Below are 17,459 nucleotides of genomic sequence, written 5' to 3' on the forward strand. Positions count from 1 at the left end.
GCCTTGTGCCCGCCGGTGCTGCGCATGGTCGAGCAGATATTCGTGTGTCAGCGTGCACTGTGTGGCGTCGTGGGTGGTTTCCAATCGCCCAAGTCGTTGTGCGTGAAAAGTGCACGTGTTTCGAGGCTGGGTGAGGTTAGTGAAGCTGTCCGCTGTTTTGAATATAGAGTTTCGGTGTTTTGGGTCGCATGTGACGCCAAGCACCATCCTAAACACCCGCCTGGGCGCGCGCGTTAGATAGCCTTGGGCACGCAGAAATCTACGGCTCCGCGAGTTTCCGGCTGTTGAGGAGGATTTAGCATTGGAGAGAGCGCGCATCATGCACCAAGAAATCCAAGCTGAATACTTGATGAAATGCATAAAGGGGCATTAGACAAAAGCATCATTTTCCCTATGGATCTAAGAAGTGTTAGCACAAAATGATGACCTGGGCATAAAGCTAAAGCAAGATTTATTGTTCATTAAGGTCTAAAAAATCAATATGAGAACTGATAAATTACAGTGGCTCTGCCATTGAACACTGCAGTGCTGTGCTCACTTTCATGTAACCTTCTGACAGTGGGCCTTGGCAAGTCAATGTATGGAGGTGGTGGAGTGGTTAGTTGGTGGTGTAGATAAAGGTAATATATAAGTTCAGCTCAGTGTCATACACTGACAAAAGTATTGTATCAGACTCATTGTTGGTGAGTAGATGTAGCAGTGCTAATTTTGTCTGATTGGCATGCCCTGTAATAAGTAAATAACTCGTTCACCCCTGCTGCAATGACCTCCGGGTGCTGATCTTGCAGCAGTCTGATGTCCCAGATGGTGTGGTTTTGTGCATAACTTTGTTGAGCAGGTGAGCAGAGAAATCTTAAGTCCCAAATAAAGGGAGCAAACCATGTTCTCCCTGATTTTGACCAATTTCTTCTCAAAGTCGGGAAAGTGGCTAGCATTCCATCTAACTGAATAGGAAACTACACAACTGGCACTCCCAAATTAAGTATATCTGGGTCACTAAAGGCCTAGGCACATATCACATTGCCCCAGGATCTTTCCATTTGATGAGAGAGATCTACCTTAGCTAGGATGTAGCTGCACAAACTACTATGCAACAGGTGCTCCTCTTTATATTGGTGTGGTCTGCATGACATTTTAATCATAAATTTGTCATGATGTGCTCTGTAAAATTGTACAATGGGTGCATATTTTAAGCATTGGTTTCCCTCAACCCTAACTGGGACTCACATCTTTATAATAGAGTTGTCAATATTAACTGCTTTCTATCAGCACCATAGCTTCAAAAAATATAGTAGGTGTGAGCATAGACTAAGGAAGGAGACACTTACTTAGGAAGGTAGGAAATTTCAGAATTGGAAGAAGTCAATCTCTAATGGTCTTTGGCGATCACTGAGACCAGCAAGAGCATAGTATTTATTAGTATTAATATATATAGTATTAATATGGGTGCTCTCATCCCATGAAATTTGGATGTTGAGAGAAGTAATGGTCATATCACACCTCTCTGAAAAGAAAAAAGCTCAAGTCCTTAGTGCTGGACAGTGGCTCAGGTATGCTATGTCCTTGAGGAAACCCCTCCATCCCTTATATGGCCTGCTAAAAGAAGAAGAAAAGACCAAATTTGAGGAGGAACTTGATTGTTACCATAGGTTATGGAGGACATTTTATTTTTCACTTTTTGCCCCTCCTCCAAACTCAGTTTGCCCTTGTGAGTGGCCTGCCATGGGGAGAAAGTGGCTGGTGCTAAGCCTGAGGTGGTATTCAGGTGACCACAAAGAAACCTCAAATCGGAGTAGCGCGAATCTGATATGGGACACAAAGGACTGGCTAAAGGTCAAGGGGGCATAGGTCGGACCCTCAGAGACCAGCCAGAGGACCCATTGCACTGATTGGGCCCCAGTCTGGACCTGGGAGGCCATTTCCCTAGCAGGGACAAGGTCAGGACCTGCTATTTACATTGTTCGGTGCACCCTGAGCCAATGAGGGACCCCTTTGCCAGCTAGGAGTACACAGCGCGTAACCGGAGGTCTGGTGTTGACAAGGGCCCCCGAGTCGGTCAGAGAGTGTACAAGGGTGCCTGAAGAGCGACTGATGTGCCCATCAAGACGGACGATCAGCGGGGTGATGGGAAGGCTGAATGGCCATAAGGGTCGAAAGGCTGCAGGTTATCCTGACCCATATGGATGTGACTCCAAATGTCAGCCAATATGCCTATTTCACTGATTGTGGGCCCCAAGGACGATACAGCCATCTATTTCGGCCGGAGACCACTACACCGAGTAGCCGACTCCGCGTTGCTCTGAGTCACGGGCCCCCATTTCTCCAGCAGGAACGAGGCCGAGGCCCGCGATTTGCATTGGTCAGAGTCCCTACAGCAATGAGTGGTCTTTTGATGGTCAGGCCCCCGGAGTGTGCAAATGCGGGGTCCTGTGATGGAAGGGGTCCAGAGTTGGCCAGTGGTGACCCGGCCCCTTACAAGACCCTGCACCCCATTTTAGCCAAGGGCCTGTTGGCCAAACATGGGTCCTTGTGCCAGTTAATGGTTATCAGGGATCTTATTGCACCATTGAGGGCTCCTGCGCCCATCCCGGGCCAAATGCTCTGGCCGGCAGCCGCCAGAGGGCCTTCCGCGCCAGGGAGGGCACCAATGTGGGATGCACATGTGTGAGGGCCTCCGGACGAACCCCTCAGGCGAAGCCTGCCTCCATGTCGCCAGAATGGCAGCTGGTAGACACCCCTGGGCCAGGGACGAAATGATCGTTAAAGCAATTACCCAGGGCCACGGGTATGGGGCCTCGGGTACAGGGGCACGGGGCCATGCCCCCCCCCAAAAAAAACCTCTGAGAGTGTGTTTTGGCCCTCCCCCCAAAAAAAGCATTCCCAGAACTCCATAAAAGTTTTGTCTGACTTTACCATCTGTTTTAACTTTAACTTTTTTAACTGTTTTATTTTAACTTCTGTTTAAGGATTCAAAGGCATTTTGATGTTTTTTTTCGGTTTTGAATGGTGTTCCTACTAGGTACTCGCGAGAGGCACCAAACACTACACCTCAGATCCCACACCAGCCAGCCGGCGGCAAACAGTCTGGCATTGGTCTACAACAATGTCTTTTTGTGCCATTTACCAGCTGTTGAACCATCAGTCATCACCAGCTTAATGTATTATGACTGGAGGGTCAGTGCTCACACATATGCACAAGAGATAATTCACCTCTGGTCACACATCATTCAGTGTTGTGACACCTCATCACCTGAGATTCGTTCTCATTCTAGCCACCAGGTCAGAAAACTTCAAAAAACTTGCAAAAACAAAACTTGTGTTGTAATTATGACAGTTTTGTTTCCCAGGCTTGGACCCAATCTTAACATAACCCAGCCTACCCCTGCTCCTACTGCTTACTCCTACATATACCCCCACTTATATGCCTATTCCTACCCCTTTTTCTTGCTGTTGCAATGGGGACTTCACCCATGCTCAGCTGACTCATCAAAAGCTCAACTGACTTGCCTATCAATCACCAACACTCTTGTGATGTACTTGCATACTGCCTAACACCATCATGAGTACAAGGTAAAAGTTATTTTTTTTTAACTGAAAGATACAGTACTGCTGTTTTGTTCTTTTAGCGCCTACCTGGTGTATTGTGGTCACAAGAAGCCTTATATAGCCATCTTGTAAGATTGTGATGCTCAGAAAGGTGGTGCAGGTCCCAGTTAATCACAGGAAATTGCTGTGCAAACTAGCCTTTTGAGCAGACCTAGCATCTGAGATGTTTGGTCTCAGCAAACCTAAGCCTAATGGGATGCTCCTCCCCTGCCCCCCCCCCCCTCCCTAAGATGTTGGGATGGGGAGAATCCAGACCAGGCAGGGGGCTTGGCTGACTGCCCCTGGGGTGTTAGGTTAGGGCCATATTGTCTTCTGATCTGGGAAATATGTGTACAGAAGTGGCCAAAACTAAGAGCTGCTGTTGATAGATATAAAGTGCAAGCAGCATGGATAACCAGGTGTAGCTGTGCACGAACCACAGTATGTAAAACAAAAAGAATGTGGGCTTGCTCCAAGCGAATGCAGCATTGATCACCTAACTGTGCACATAGTTATGTTGTAGGCTGTTAGCCAGTGCTGAATTCTGTAAAGGAAACCAGCGAATCAGGGATAGTGATATTCACAACCCAGCAAGCCATTGTGGACTGTAACATTTGCGATCATTGGTCCTAGTGTGATCAGTTGTTGGGGCATTCAAATATACAAATATAGTAATGTCACACTTCTTTTCTCAGGTCCGAGATGTCGCTTTACACAAAGAAAAAAGATGTGGATCACTTTGTGAAAGAGCTGCTTTCTAAAGTGAAAGCTGCTGATGAGGTAAGTATTGTATGTGTTGTGATTGGTGGGCGGGGTTACAGGCTGTTGTGTCGTGGGATGGTGTGTAGCATTCGCAGGCTGCCAGACATTTGCATGATGGTTTAAAGGCCTGTGTGGAGCAAGCAGCTTGTATTAAAATGAATTGTTCTGGTGGGAATTAGGTTGATTCCTCTCTGGTGTCAACTGTGTGGTAGGCTCTGTATTTTGCATCACAACAGTGGATGCATATGCAATGGCTGATGATCATGAAATGTGTAGTACTGTCAGTCAGTCTGCATGGCAAGCTTGTTTTGGCATGGGAGGCTGTAGTGTTGATATGCTACAGGCACCTAGTTTTATGGATTAAGCAAGGGCATTGTCATTATCATTTCAGTCAGACCAGGGCAAACATGTCAACACACTGCCTGATGAGACCCTTTTCAGCAGCATTGTTTGAATGTAATCTCACCCATATGTCTGGGTCCCATATGACTGGATAGTGTTACACCTGCCAAAAGCTGAGTCGAAAACGCAAACCTCGAGCGCGTCGTCAGCTGAGCAGCGCCGCCGCTGGGGCTGTGTCGCGCCTCCCACTGCTACCCTGTGTGAGCTAGCCGCTCCCCCCCCCCCCCCCCCTGGCTACCGCCGGGTCTTCAGCGCGCCGATCGCCGGCAGCGCGCTCTTCGCGGCTTCAGCATCGCCCGCATGTACCATCACGTGGGCGAACATCGCACGGCGCTAGAGTACCTGGACTGGTATCTGAAAGCGAAGCCGGGCGCCGCGCCGGCGCACAAGTTGCGTGGTCAGGTGCTGGCCGCCACCGGCGACCGGCCGGCTGCGCTGGCCGCGTACCAGCGCTCGCTCGAGCTCGACCCGCACCAGAAGGGCCTGGTGATGACCGGTGAGGGCGGCTGGGCGCGCGCGGCCGTGCTGGGCTGCTGGGCGCCGGAACCGGAGCTCTCAGAGCAGTCCTAGTGTACTGTTGGTATGCATTTCAGGACCGGATGTGAACGACGTTTGCGATTATCGCGTCGTCTGGTGTCCTTTCGTGCGGATAATGTGGATCTGTATCTACCGGTCGGAAAACAAATTAATGATGGAAGGTGTTTCAGGTTCAGACCGTACTAAACTCCACCGAACCGTCCCCTGAAACTGAGGACAGCTGAGTTACTTGGCTGTCAGTGAATGGACACAATCTCTATCGTTTACATCGCTGCTGCTGCGTGCCATGCTGGCCATCGCCCACCTGATATGGGAGCGCTCCTGATGCGACAGCTTTTCGCCGTGCTCGTGTTGCGCCCGAGCGATGCTCATTATCACTGCGGCTCTGCGGTCGCCGCCGCCACCCGTGCCTGCCATCAGGCTCCCACAGGTCGTCTGCTGCCTGTCCCGCAGGCTGCCAACTGCTGCTCGATCTGCCGCCGAACTCGGCGCCGGACGGCCGGTGGCTGCAGCAGGCCGGCAAGTATTTCCCCAACGACCCGATACTCATAAAGCTGAAGGAACGGCAACTGCGCTCTCCGGCAACCGACAAGGACTTGGACGACCTTGAGAAGTTGATGGCAGGTCAGGACGTGTTTCGGCGAACATTAGTCGTGCCAGCTCGTGTATTTGCCCAGCTACAGTTGGCGACAGTATCAGCCGGAAGGTTATCCCCATTTCGTGATGAAAGCTGATGCAGCCTCCACAGAAGATGGACGTTCCAGGTCTGTTTTGGCTATGTCATTGGTAGAATGAGGAGCACCCTAGGCCGTCAAAGTTGGACATAGCAGACAAAGCTCAATGGTTGCACCTTCCCCCACCCATGTGCACATACACATACCACTACCACTGATCTGCGGAGCTGTGGTGACCGGCCCGTGTGTGCGCCGTGTGACCTAGCTGACTGTGACGTAGCACACAGTGTGGCTTGGCTGATTGTGTGACACGACACAGTATGACCCGGCTGACGACGTGACACGACATACAGTGTGACTGACTGACTGTTGTCACGGCATACAGTGTGATCTGGCTGTGTGTCATGGTGTACAGTATGGCCTGGCTGACGGTGTGGCATGGCGCACAGTGTGACTTGGCTGATTTGTGGCACAGTACATAGTTTGACCTGGCTGACGGTGCGACACGACACACAGTATGACCTGGCTGACTGTGTGTCACGGAACACAGTGTGACCTGGCTGTGTGTCATGGTGTACAGTATGACCTGGCGGATGGTGTGACGTGGCACACAGTGTGACTGGCTGACGGTGTGACACGGCTCATAATGTGACTGGCTGACGGTGTGACACGGCACACAGTGTGACTGACTGATAACGTGACACGACGCAGTGTGACATTGCTGACGATGTGACGCGGCACACAGTGTGACTGACTGATAACGTGACACGATGCAGTGTGACATCGCTGACGATGTGACGCGGCACACAGCGTGACCTGGCTGACCTGATGCCGGCGCGCCGACAGACGCCGTGGCCGCCCAGCCGGAGGACGGCGACCGTCACATCCGTCTGATGAGCCAGCTGACGGCGGCCGGCCGCGCCGGCGACGCCTACAGCTACGGCCGGCAGGTGGAGCAGCGGCGCCCGTTCCCGCGTTCGGTCGCCTGGTACCGGTGCCTGGCCGACGCCTGCCAGGTAGGCGGCGCAGCATTTGGCCTGCGGCCTGCCGACACCGGCGCTGTTTCTTGACGCTCATTACCGCGGATGCCGCTGTGTATTTCTTGCTAGACAGATTGTGCGATGCGGATTGGTTTGCAGATTGATGATGAGCCAAACGAATGCAGTTGTCGATGCTCTCAAAAGCCCCCATTATCATGGTCGCTCTTCGATAAAAGATCTATAGGCGTAGAAAACATCTGTAAAATATAATCAACCAACCAACCAAATCGATCATCGGATACGGTGCGTCGAGGCTGTGCGGTCTGTCAACCCTAGCATCAAGGTCTACCACATTTTGACCCATTCTACCGTCATTGTTTCAACATACCGTTCTACATTATAGGAATATAGGTGTTTTTTTCCACGTACGTGGAAAGCTGGAAGGCTTTTTCCCCTATCTGAGAGGATGACCACAATTCAAACCCAATTAAGTGCTGCGAAGCCAACACTTCTTCCGGAATACCGAACCTGAAGGCGTTAACGTCATCTAGGTGTGTCGGCAGCTGTAACGTTCCTGTTTTGTTTCCATCATTGCCATGCTATGTTGCCATTTTTTCAGAATGGCTTAACGTGCCACTTGTGAAATGGCGTGTCTTTGGCGTCAGCCGACAAGCATAGCTCTTTATTTCGATCGCCGTCAACTGCCTTGGCTGTGTGTGCCCAGTGATTATTTGGGGTGTCAGCTAGAAACAAAGTGGATAACGTATGAAGAGCAAGGTGTTGTGCCATCTGCATTTTGCATAGTTAATATTTATATATTTTTTGTATTTCATTGTTATGAATTAATGTTACTTGAAAGGATTGACTGTATCAGCATATAATATAATTGTGCAGTGTTACGTCTACGGAGGGAACAAATTTGATATATTCCCAAGGTTTTTGATAATTCTCCTTTGGTATGAAGCAATCTTTGGTTGTTTTGGAGGCTTAAAGAACCTAAAAGGGATATGGTTTCGACGGATTAGCGATAGTGCCAAATCCGACTTACACTCCGAGTAGTATTTCAGCAGTTTTCAGTAGCTTCTCCAGGCTAAAGTGGCGCGTTTCGCCACGGCAGCTGCGAAGACCCACAAACGGCCGGCCGGCCGGTGACACGGTCTGCTGTGAGGACGGTGTGCGGGCCGTGTCCCGCTTCGCTGCGTGCGGGCCGCCAGAGCGGCCGCGGCCGGCGTGTCTCAGCCGCCGTGCTGGTCACGGGCGACTGAGCGGCGCCGCTCTCTGACCGGTAGAAGCACCAGGCGTCGCTGGCGTCGCCGTCATCGCCGCCGCTGGAGCTGCAGCTGACCCAGCTGGCCGCGCTGGACCGGCTGGTGGAGCTGGAACTGGTGGCTCGAGCGCCCGCCACTCAGATCGTCACCAGCCTCTACCGGTGGGTGCTGCGACGGGCAGCGGTGCTGTCTGGATGCACTGTGGCTATAGTGTAGTGGTGCCGTTTGTGATGTTGGTAAGGATTTTTACGGTGTACGTGTTGATCACGGCTATGATGCCGATGCTGGTGACGATGCCAGTGACATGCGAGTTGCGAAGCGGATGGTGTAGAGTTTGGAAGGAAGGACCTCTCTCATGGCCAACCGGCCACACGGCCGGGATGCCTTTTATCTCGGAAGATTATCCGCTGCTGGAAATGCAAATGAATGAATCGGGGCTGTCTCGACATCTGCCCGTTCGCACCCGGCGGCGGTGCAGGACCCTGCGCGGTGGGCGCGTCCCTCTCGAGCTCGCTGCTCGGTTGGCTGACGCGGTGGCGGGCGCGGCCCACAGGCTGGACCAGCTGCTGCTCCAGGCGGGTCGGGATACGGATGACTCGTCCAAGCCCGAGCAGACGCGACTGGAAGCGCGCGCCTTGCTCAGCCACGTCACCGGCCAGCTCTTCTATCACATGGCCTGCGTGCTGCTGTACACCGCTAAGGTGAGACGGCGGCTGAGACCAGCACTGACGGCCGGCCCAGCTGACGTCAGCGCTGGTGACCGGCCCAGCTGACGTCAGCGCTGACGGCCGGCCCAGCTGACGTCAGCGCTGACGGCCGGCCCAGCTGACGTCAGCACTCACGGCCGGCCCAGCTGACGTCAGCGCTGACGGCCGGCCCAGCTGACGTCAGCGCTGGTGACCGGCCCAGCTGACGTTAGCGCTGACGGCCGGCCCAGCTGACGTCAGCGCTGACGGCCGGCCCAGCTGACGCCAGCTCGCGGCGCTAGCCTGGCCACTCCGTGTGCAGGTCGTGACTGGAGGTCATGACGTATTTGCGCCGCGTTGTTGCGCTGCCGGGCTTTGGTTCGTTGAGTTCGCAAGGCGCTTGAATGAGAATGCAGTGACTTGAATATGCACCACTGCCATTACACTCAACACATTGCGCGGATGAAATGTCAATTGACGCACTCGTTCGCAGCAGTGTATGAGCCAAACTACCATGCGTATTGTATTGTTTTGATCCATATGAGACATGCCCCAAATCCAGGGCCTCCAAGGAGCCCTTTGTCAGATCACCGCGGCCGTGCTGTACGCACACCTTCGGCCCGCCGTGGCAGCCCCGGCCGACGACTCCTCCCCGTCACGTGACCTGCCGCCGGTTACAGGGCGGCGCTGGTGAGAGGCGGGAGGCGGCCGACATGGCGCTTGTGCTGTTGCTGGCCGCGCAGGCCTTCCCGCCGCTGGAGCCCGTGTCGCGCATGTACCAGCTCTCCAACAGACAGGTACGTGGCGGCCGACCGTGAGACCCGTGCGGCTGCCGCGACTGCAGAGCGGATGCGGTGCAGATGAGTCGTCGCCGTGGATGCCGCTGTCCTCGGCGTGTTGGCACGGCTCTGACCACGCCCTGGCCGCGGGCAGGCGACGCTGGACGTGTGGCGCCAGTGCGCCGGCGCCCGGCTGGTGGAGGTGGGCTGGTGCATCCTGGCCGCCGAGCGCAACAGCAAGCCTAATCTCTTGCTGGACGTGCAGCAGCAGTTCTGCAACGAACAGGGCCGCAACCGCATACACTCGGTGAGTGCGCGGGGGGGGGGGGGGGGTTGCCGGTAGTGTAGTGCTTAACGCGTCTGGGAAACCAGAGGTACGGGGTTCCATTCCCCGCGGTGCCCGCCCGTCCTGCCAGGGTGACAGGCGGGCGGCGCCATATAGCCGCAGCAGCTGAGTGCGTCGTAAAGCCCCAATGGCATGAACTGAGTGTGCGGGCGGGAGAAGCGTTGCCCCGCTCTCGTTAGACAGCCGACAGCGTCACGTGACACCCCATGCGAATGCGGCGTGCAGCGCTCCGCACCTTCGCTGTGTCCTTGTGGTTGGGTGGCTTGACTGATGATCACAAACTGCCGTGAATGTTTGGTATCGTTGTAATGCCGCGGAACAACGCTCGCTGTGGCGCATGTTTCGGGGGTGGAGTGCGGGCGGAGTGCCGGATGCACCCGTCGTCGGGTGGCACTGGTGTTGGGCCAGAGACCGAGGGGTCCAGGTCCGCTCCTCCCTGCAGGCCGCTGGGCGCCGGTTTCCGCCGGGCGGCCGCGGCGCTAATGACGCCGGCAGCCGCCTGGGTCGCCAGCTAGCCGTCGTTTGACCGCGGCCCGTTGTTCCGGCAGCGTGTGTTCGGCGGAGGCGCCTTGTCGTCGCTGGGCCGTCGCGCCACGTCCGCCTTCCTCACGCTGCCGGCCTTTCTGGAGACGAGTCCGGCGGCGCCGCGGCTGGCCGACCTGGCCGCTATGGCCGGCCTGTTCTGGGCGGAGAGGGCCGGCTCGCTGCACCACGCCGTCTGGCTGCGGCTGCGCTCGGGCGCCGCCGCCGGCCCGGCGCTGGCGGCTGACCTGCGGCTGGGCGACCCCGCCGTCACCTCGGCGGCGCCCGAGACGCTCTGTCGTATCGACGTGCTGGCTTTCCTCGAGGCTACCGGTGAGGGGACGGGGGCACGGGCCGCCGTGGTCACCTTGTGGCGAGGTGGCGCACAGGAGCTGTGGCCAGCCCACCCGCGAGGCAGCCTGCGATGGAATGCCGACTCGGGGACGCCATACATCCGTGATAGAAACATGTGGAATTGCTTATGTACGTTTCTGTGTTGTCACAGCCACGCCGTGTGGCGGCAGTGCATAAAGCAAATGCGGTGAAGCGAATGCAGCTGCGAGCGCCTTTGAGTCGATGCCGGAGGCGGTGCTGGGGGCGTAACCGGTTTTCTGAAGTGTCTGACAAGCAACTCAGTGGTACTGAGACGTGTAGTACATGCTTCCTAGTGATATGGTGTGCGGTCTACACACAACGCCATAGTAGTATCCCATTGGTATGACTGCTGTCGCCTATGTGATGTTGCAAGTCGTCCTGTGTATTTAGGCAGCGTTTTGGCTCTATTTCAATTTACTGTCGCCGTTCCGCTCCCGTGGGACAAGCGACACACTGTTCAAGCATGGCAAGGTGTGCATTCCATTGTGACAGAGGCAGCACTGCAGTGCTCCAAAGCCAATGGCCAGTTGGGTGTGTTGGGTGGAAATATCATTTGATGCCTTCCGAATTCTGGCTTCCAGCAGCGTGCACATGCACGGTAATTGACTGGCTGCGAAGCCGTTGCTTTTTGCCCCCGATCACTGACACCTGATCCGTCCCGGCTCTACCCAGACCGAGGCGCCCGAATGCCGGACTGACCGCCGTCTAGCTGTCAGCCGGACAGCCGCTGTCTGGCGGCTGTCCGGCTCTGTGGCGGCGTCGGCTCCGGTCCATTGCAACAGCTGCATTTATGTTGCATTCCATTTTGCGAAACCCCTGTTTCAGTATGGATTCGAACGTCTCTGCGTCAATGTTCCAGCGTGCCAGCTCGTCTCTGTTTCAGTATGACGGCGGCGTTTGCTACGGTGTGGCGGCGTGTCAGCTTCGGCATGACAGTGGCATCTCTGTTACAGTATGACAGTGGTGTCTGTGTTACAGGATGACAATGGTGTCTCTGTTACAGGATGACAGTGGTGTCTGTCGCAGCATGACAGTAGCGTCTCCGTTACGGCATGACAGTGGTGTCTTCGTTGCAGTGTACACGACGGACCAGATCCGGGCTGCCGCCGGCGGCCGGGACCCTGAGCACCTGTTTCCACCGGCGGTGGCCAGTCCGCTATGCACACCCGACCAAGCGGATTGGTCAGTGCACCAGGCGCTATGCCTGGTGTTGAGATAGTGATGCCACTGGGATGTGACGCCTCAGAGGTCCGGGAGATGGTCTTGGGGGGCGGGGGGCCTGAAAATGGGGGGACAATTGACGATCTGTTAGACGAAGCTTTTGTAACGATGGAGGGGCGATTGACGATCTGTCAGACAAGACCTTTTGTGAAGATGGAGGGGCAATTGACGATATGTCAGACAAAACTTTTGTAAAGATGGAGAGGCCATGGACGATTTGTCAGACAAAACTTTCAGTAAGACTGTCACCCCGCTGGAGAGTATGGAAAGGCCTGTTCTCTCCCCACCGCCTTCCCTTAACGATAGCCCGTGTTCTGACACAGCTGGTAAGCTGGCGGCCTTGCACAGCACGGCCGCCGTGTGCTGATCGCGAAGCGTCGTATGGAGCGGCGTCTGCGTGCGCGCGTGGCTCTCCTTCGCGGCCCGTGAGCTCCGCCGTCCCGCCACCAGGTGGAGCGCGGTGCAGCGTGTGCACGCGGAGTCGGCGCGCCGCACGAGCTGGGCGGCCTGCGGCGCACGCTCCAGCGCGGCCTGGAGGTGGTGCGCTGCTTCAGCGGACACGGCTGCTCGGCCGGACTGGTGCTGCGGCTGGCAGACTGGGCTCTTGAGCAGGTCAGCAGCAGGCGGTGCAGGCCGCTCCCCGCTCCCATCCCACCCGCGGCCGAGGAACGCTGCCTTTGGTGAGACGCTGGCACTTGGTCAGGCGTGGGGTTAGGGTCTGTACGCACTCGAGACCGCAATGTTTGTGTAGGGTGACGTAACCAAACCGCGGTTGTATAATCAACAGCACACAGCTGACCACCTTTGTATTTTTTGGGTGCAGAAGAGGTCTTAAAAGAGTGTCCTACATTTGTACGGGGTTTTGAACTGAAATAGCCCTCTTCAAGGCATAGTCCCCTCTACTTTCTACGTTACACGCCCGCGAAGATGCGCGGACTATTTCGGGAAGCTATTTCTAAGTCATCCAGGCATCCATGACGCCAGAATGGCGTCATTCAAATCCTATTATTTAACTATGCGGTGATTAAGGCCAAGTACAGATATAGTTGTTGAGTTGTTCATATCTGGCGTTCGTGAGCTCGATTTCCAGATGTAACGGCCGTTAGTTGGCTCTAAATCAGGCTTGTGCAAGGTACGCTGACGTAATCAGACAATGCCATATGGAGAGGCATATTTACTAAACAGAGGAATTGTGTTGTTTTGAACAGTCTTCACCACTTACAAGCATGCCAATGTTAAGTGAGCTTATTTCATCATATCTGATGTTTCCGTCAGCATCTTCAAATGTGGAACATCCATTTAAGGTAGTTCGTTTTAGTTCAAGATATCGGAGAGAACGCGAGAACCATGCGTAAAAGGACTGGTCCGAAAGTCACCACTTTGCTTCATAAGTGCCATAGAATGTTACGATGGCCACGTTCGCTGTCACCAGTCCAAGTGCATGGAGCGATGCGGTGGCGTTGGTACGTCACCCAGCTGTTGATAGGTGGCGCTGCTGTCCATTGCAGGCGGTGAGCGTCGCTCCGTCGGATGTGGAGGCGTACGAGGCAGCGCGCCGAGCTGTACCTGCGATCGGCGCGACAGCTGCTGGACAGCCTGAGGAGCGGCGGAGCTTCCTCCGAGCCCAAGACCAGGCTGTTCGACACAATGCGGTGAGAGGCCCGCCTGGCGAGCTGGGCAAGCTGGAAGGATGGAGGCTGCCTGTCATGCCAGTAGCGGTGTTAATGTGGCGGTCCTAGGTGTTGTCTGGATTGTAAATGAACAGAGTACTTGGTGTACCTCGAGGCTTTGCGTCTCCAGTATTGTGAGATGCCAACAGAAGCATGCAGTGGGTTGTTTCGATTCAGCATTCAGCCAGATCTGATTTCTCCGGTACGGTATGGTCGCCGAGTTACCCACGGGAGTGTGCACCAGCTTAACCCTCGTGATGGTCTTCTTGTGACCGCCTGTGGCCTGTGTGGTCTGTTGTCCCATGGCATGTGTGACCTGTAGTCCTGTGATCCTGTGTGACCTGTGGTGTGACCTGTGGTATCATGGTCCGTAACCTGTGTGACCTGTGGGTCGGTGACCTGTGGTCTGTAACCCGTGTGACCTGTGTGACCCGTAGTCTGACCTGCGGTCCCATGGGCTGTGACCTATGGTCTGCGACCTGTGTGACCTGTGGTCTATGACCTGTGTGGCCTGTGATCTGTGACCTGTGGTCCTGTGGTCTGATCTGTGTGACCTGTGGGCCCATAGTCTGTGATCTGTGTGACCTATGGTCCCATGGTCAGTGACCTATGGTCTGTATGGCCCATTACCTTGTGGTCGCCACGGCGTTCTCCGCAGGGCGGACCACACCAGCGCCGAGAGGGCCGTCTGGCTGCAGGACGGCGCGAGCCGGCTGCTGGCCAGCCTACTCCAGCGGCGCGGCCGGCTCGAGGAGGCGCTGCAGCTGGTATGCGGCCTGCCATCGCCCGAGGCCGCCTTCCAGCAGGGCGTGGTGAGTGGGCTGGCTTTGCGGGTCTCGCCCCCCCCCCCCCCCCCCCCCCCCCGTGTTCGGACGGACCGGCCCAACCTCTCTTGTTGGCGCCGCGCTGTGACTGCTCTGTGGAGGCGGACGACGTTTGTCACGACTGCGGGCGGTAGCAGGTTGTAATGTATTATAAGTGGGCAATTTATCACGGCGTTTGTAGAGGCTGGCTTCTGTATCTCAATACGGAATGCACGACGTGGCTGAGTGGCGGCAGAGGAGATGGGCTAGCCGGCGATGACGCGCTGAGGTCACGCCGACCCTGTGGGCGAGGTGTCAGTGCCGCTCGGTTTCAGATTCTGCGCCAGCTGGCGGAGCAGACGGAAGCCGACGAGGCAGCGGACCTGCTGCGCCAGTCGCTGGAGTCGTTCTACCTCACCCTGGACCGACTGCGCGACCCATGTAAGGCAGGTGGCCTCGGCGCCGCCGGTCGAGGCGTCGGCACACTGCGACACGGCCGGGCCCATTGTCCGCTGTGACGCAGGCGGGGACATGCGACTGGGACGCGCTGGCGAAGCGATGCCGAGTGACGACTGTGTCTTGCCGGGACGACCCATAGACTACTTGCTGAGCTGTGTGTTTTGGTCGGAAGTGGAAGGCCACGTGTCCCGAGCCCGCTTGAAAATTTCAAGCGGGATTGTATCAGTGCAGTGCGTGTGTGCGACGCGGCGTCGCGCGGGTGTGTCCGTTCCGTGCTGCTCGTTGTTTAGGTGTGTTTCTGCCCCGCGGTGCTATTCGGTCGGACATCTAGCGGAGTTTGTCTTTCGCATTGTTCGGTGTTGTTTTTTTAGCGCTAGTATGGCCACCGCGGTCGCTGGCGCTACAGTAAAGGCCGCTTGGTGACCTGCGTTACGTTCCCGTGTATAGTTACGCTGTTTTGCTTGGGTCGATGGTAAATTTCTTCTTTGTGTTAGTAATGCCGTGATGTGAGTGCTGGTGCCACGGATAGGGCCGCGCACCCATGACGTACAATGCTTCGAAATGCAGCCAATAATCGTCACTCTAGATATCGCATTATCGGATGTGTCGTGTCCTCTCCATTGCTATTGGCCACCGTCTTTGTGCGTCAGCTGACGCCTGGCTGCCCTGTGACGCCTCTGCACGCGGCTAACGGCCACAGCGACTCGGCTGTGGTGGAGGCTGGCATCTGCCGGCTCGGGCCCGTGTGATGGCGGCCGCTAAGTCTGTCGGGCCTCCGGCAGTGTTCAGCGCGCCGCAGCAGCTCCGAGACGACCTGGCCGTCCAGATTCGAGAGGTGGAGGCCATGAGGATGGAGGAGACTGCCTCCTCAACGCACGGTAAGCTGAACACCGTCCACCGCCTAGTGCCGGCCGGTGCACGTTGTCGGGCTCGGCATCGGTCGGTGCAGGAGTTTTGTGATCGTGTCATGTGCCTGTGTCCTGTAACTTAAGTATCAAGTGACCATGTACGGCACGTGCCGTTTGTTTACAGCCGACTGCACATATTGTGTGTATGAATGCTGTCAATCGTAAGAGCTGTTACTGACATGTATGAGAAATACCAATAAGATCGGCAGCATCTGCAAGTGATCGCCTGTGAGAAGTGACCCTCGGCTGCCCTCGTCGATGTCTGTTGTATTGATCGTCACGGGTGGGCTTGCGTGGCGGCGCTGTCCGTCTCGACCGTCCGCCTCGGATGGCTGATGGTCCCCGGACGCTGACGTCGGCCGACGCGGCTGTCCCGTCCCGGGGCGTAGCGGGCCCTGGCGCCAGCCGGCCTGCCCAGAGCCAGGGGCCGCACTTGGAGCCCGTCTGTGTACGCTGCGTCTGCGCGCAGTGCGGTTGCGGCTGGTCAAGACGAGTGGCGCCGGTCCGTGCGTGCGGTGCTGTGACTGCGCCCCCTTCTCCGCGACAGTGAATGGCTTTTCGAGCGTGCAGGCCGGCCAGGAGGGTGGGCTGATCACGCCGCGCCGGCCTGCGACCGGCGTGGCAAGCGTGGCCACATCTACCCCGCGGCTCGCCACCGTCAACACCCCGCCGCGGCCGGCCGACCTCTCCTCCAGCTTCGGAAATGTCAGTACGGCGCCGCCGCCAGGGTCTTGTGCGCCTGGCTATGTGCTTCGGTATTGTGCCAGAGGCGGTCCCTTTCACCTTATTGTTCACGTAGTCGTTGGCGGGTTTCCGTTTCCACAAATCCACGGTTTCGGTTCTGCCACAAGGTATGTTCAGTTCTGTAATGCGCGGTACGGGTCGTCCACATTGTCCCGTAAGGTCATGTCGCCTATGCTCCCGCCGCCGCTAGTGAGCAGTGTGCCCGCCTCGACGCCCGCTCCGTCGGCTGACCGTTGCCTGCCGCCGCCAGGAGTCGCGGCCCTCCCTGGATCGCGTGTGCGCCGAGCTGATGAGCCTGAAGACCTCGCAGCAGGCAATTCTGCGCCTGCTGTCGGAGCGGCGCTCGGAGAGCCAGCCGACCGAGCAAAGCCAGCGGAACGAGCCGCCCGCCCCGCTGCTGGACGAACTGCGTGCCTCGTTGGAAGACGTGCGCATCGCTGTGGCTGAAGTGCTGCGTGACAGCCGCCAGTCGATGCAGCAGCTCAGGGTGAGTCAGCGGCTCCGCCGGACGCTCGGCGCGGCGGACGCGGGCCGGCCAGCCCGGGCCGTCTTGTGGGACTGTGCAGATGCTTAGCGAGGCCACCCACTGTTGGAGGCAATCAGCTGCGAGATGTCATGGACGGCGGCGGCGTTCGTCTCTGGGATGCGTGGCATAGCCGTGTGACATCGCCTCTGCAGTAGCCGCGGCCACTGGCGTCTCGGTCTGTCGCATCTCGACGGGGCGGTCGAGATGCCTGA

At 56.5% G+C, this 17,459-nt stretch overlaps 2 protein-coding genes across 3 annotated transcripts in view; both read left to right on the forward strand.

Annotated features, from left to right (window-relative positions):
- LOC119096389 (RANBP2-like and GRIP domain-containing protein 5/6) lies at nt 1-14,595 on the forward strand. Of its 2 annotated transcripts, none has more exons than XM_037219260.1 (14): nt 1-135; nt 4,281-4,365; nt 5,020-5,245; nt 5,740-5,910; nt 6,807-6,976; nt 8,230-8,369; nt 8,762-8,909; nt 9,575-9,691; nt 9,828-9,980; nt 10,568-10,874; nt 11,993-12,098; nt 12,588-12,749; nt 13,646-13,789; nt 14,466-14,595. In XM_037219260.1, the coding sequence occupies exons 2-13, from the start codon at nt 4,288-4,290 to the stop codon at nt 13,650-13,652; spliced, it is 1,785 nt and encodes a 594-aa protein (XP_037075155.1). In that variant the 5' UTR covers nt 1-135; nt 4,281-4,287; the 3' UTR covers nt 13,653-13,789; nt 14,466-14,595. The 2 variants fall into 2 exon arrangements, with proteins under 2 accessions (XP_037075155.1, XP_037075156.1); XM_037219261.1 differs by having other exon boundaries at nt 5-130.
- The window catches only part of LOC119097319 (E3 SUMO-protein ligase RanBP2-like), a 24,743-nt gene continuing 21,454 nt past the window's right edge, over nt 14,171-17,459 (forward strand). Inside the window, 6 exon segments of the mRNA XM_037220366.1 lie at nt 14,171-14,197; nt 14,563-14,619; nt 14,946-15,051; nt 15,852-15,947; nt 16,525-16,682; nt 16,972-17,208. Coding sequence (XP_037076261.1) covers nt 14,171-14,197; nt 14,563-14,619; nt 14,946-15,051; nt 15,852-15,947; nt 16,525-16,682; nt 16,972-17,208 — 681 coding nt within the window.

The sequence above is a fragment of the Pollicipes pollicipes genome, unplaced genomic scaffold (genome assembly GCF_011947565.3).
Source record: "Pollicipes pollicipes isolate AB1234 unplaced genomic scaffold, Ppol_2.1 Scaffold_4295;HRSCAF=5057_pilon_pilon_pilon, whole genome shotgun sequence".
In the NCBI taxonomy this organism is placed as follows: domain Eukaryota; kingdom Metazoa; phylum Arthropoda; class Thecostraca; order Pollicipedomorpha; family Pollicipedidae; genus Pollicipes; species Pollicipes pollicipes.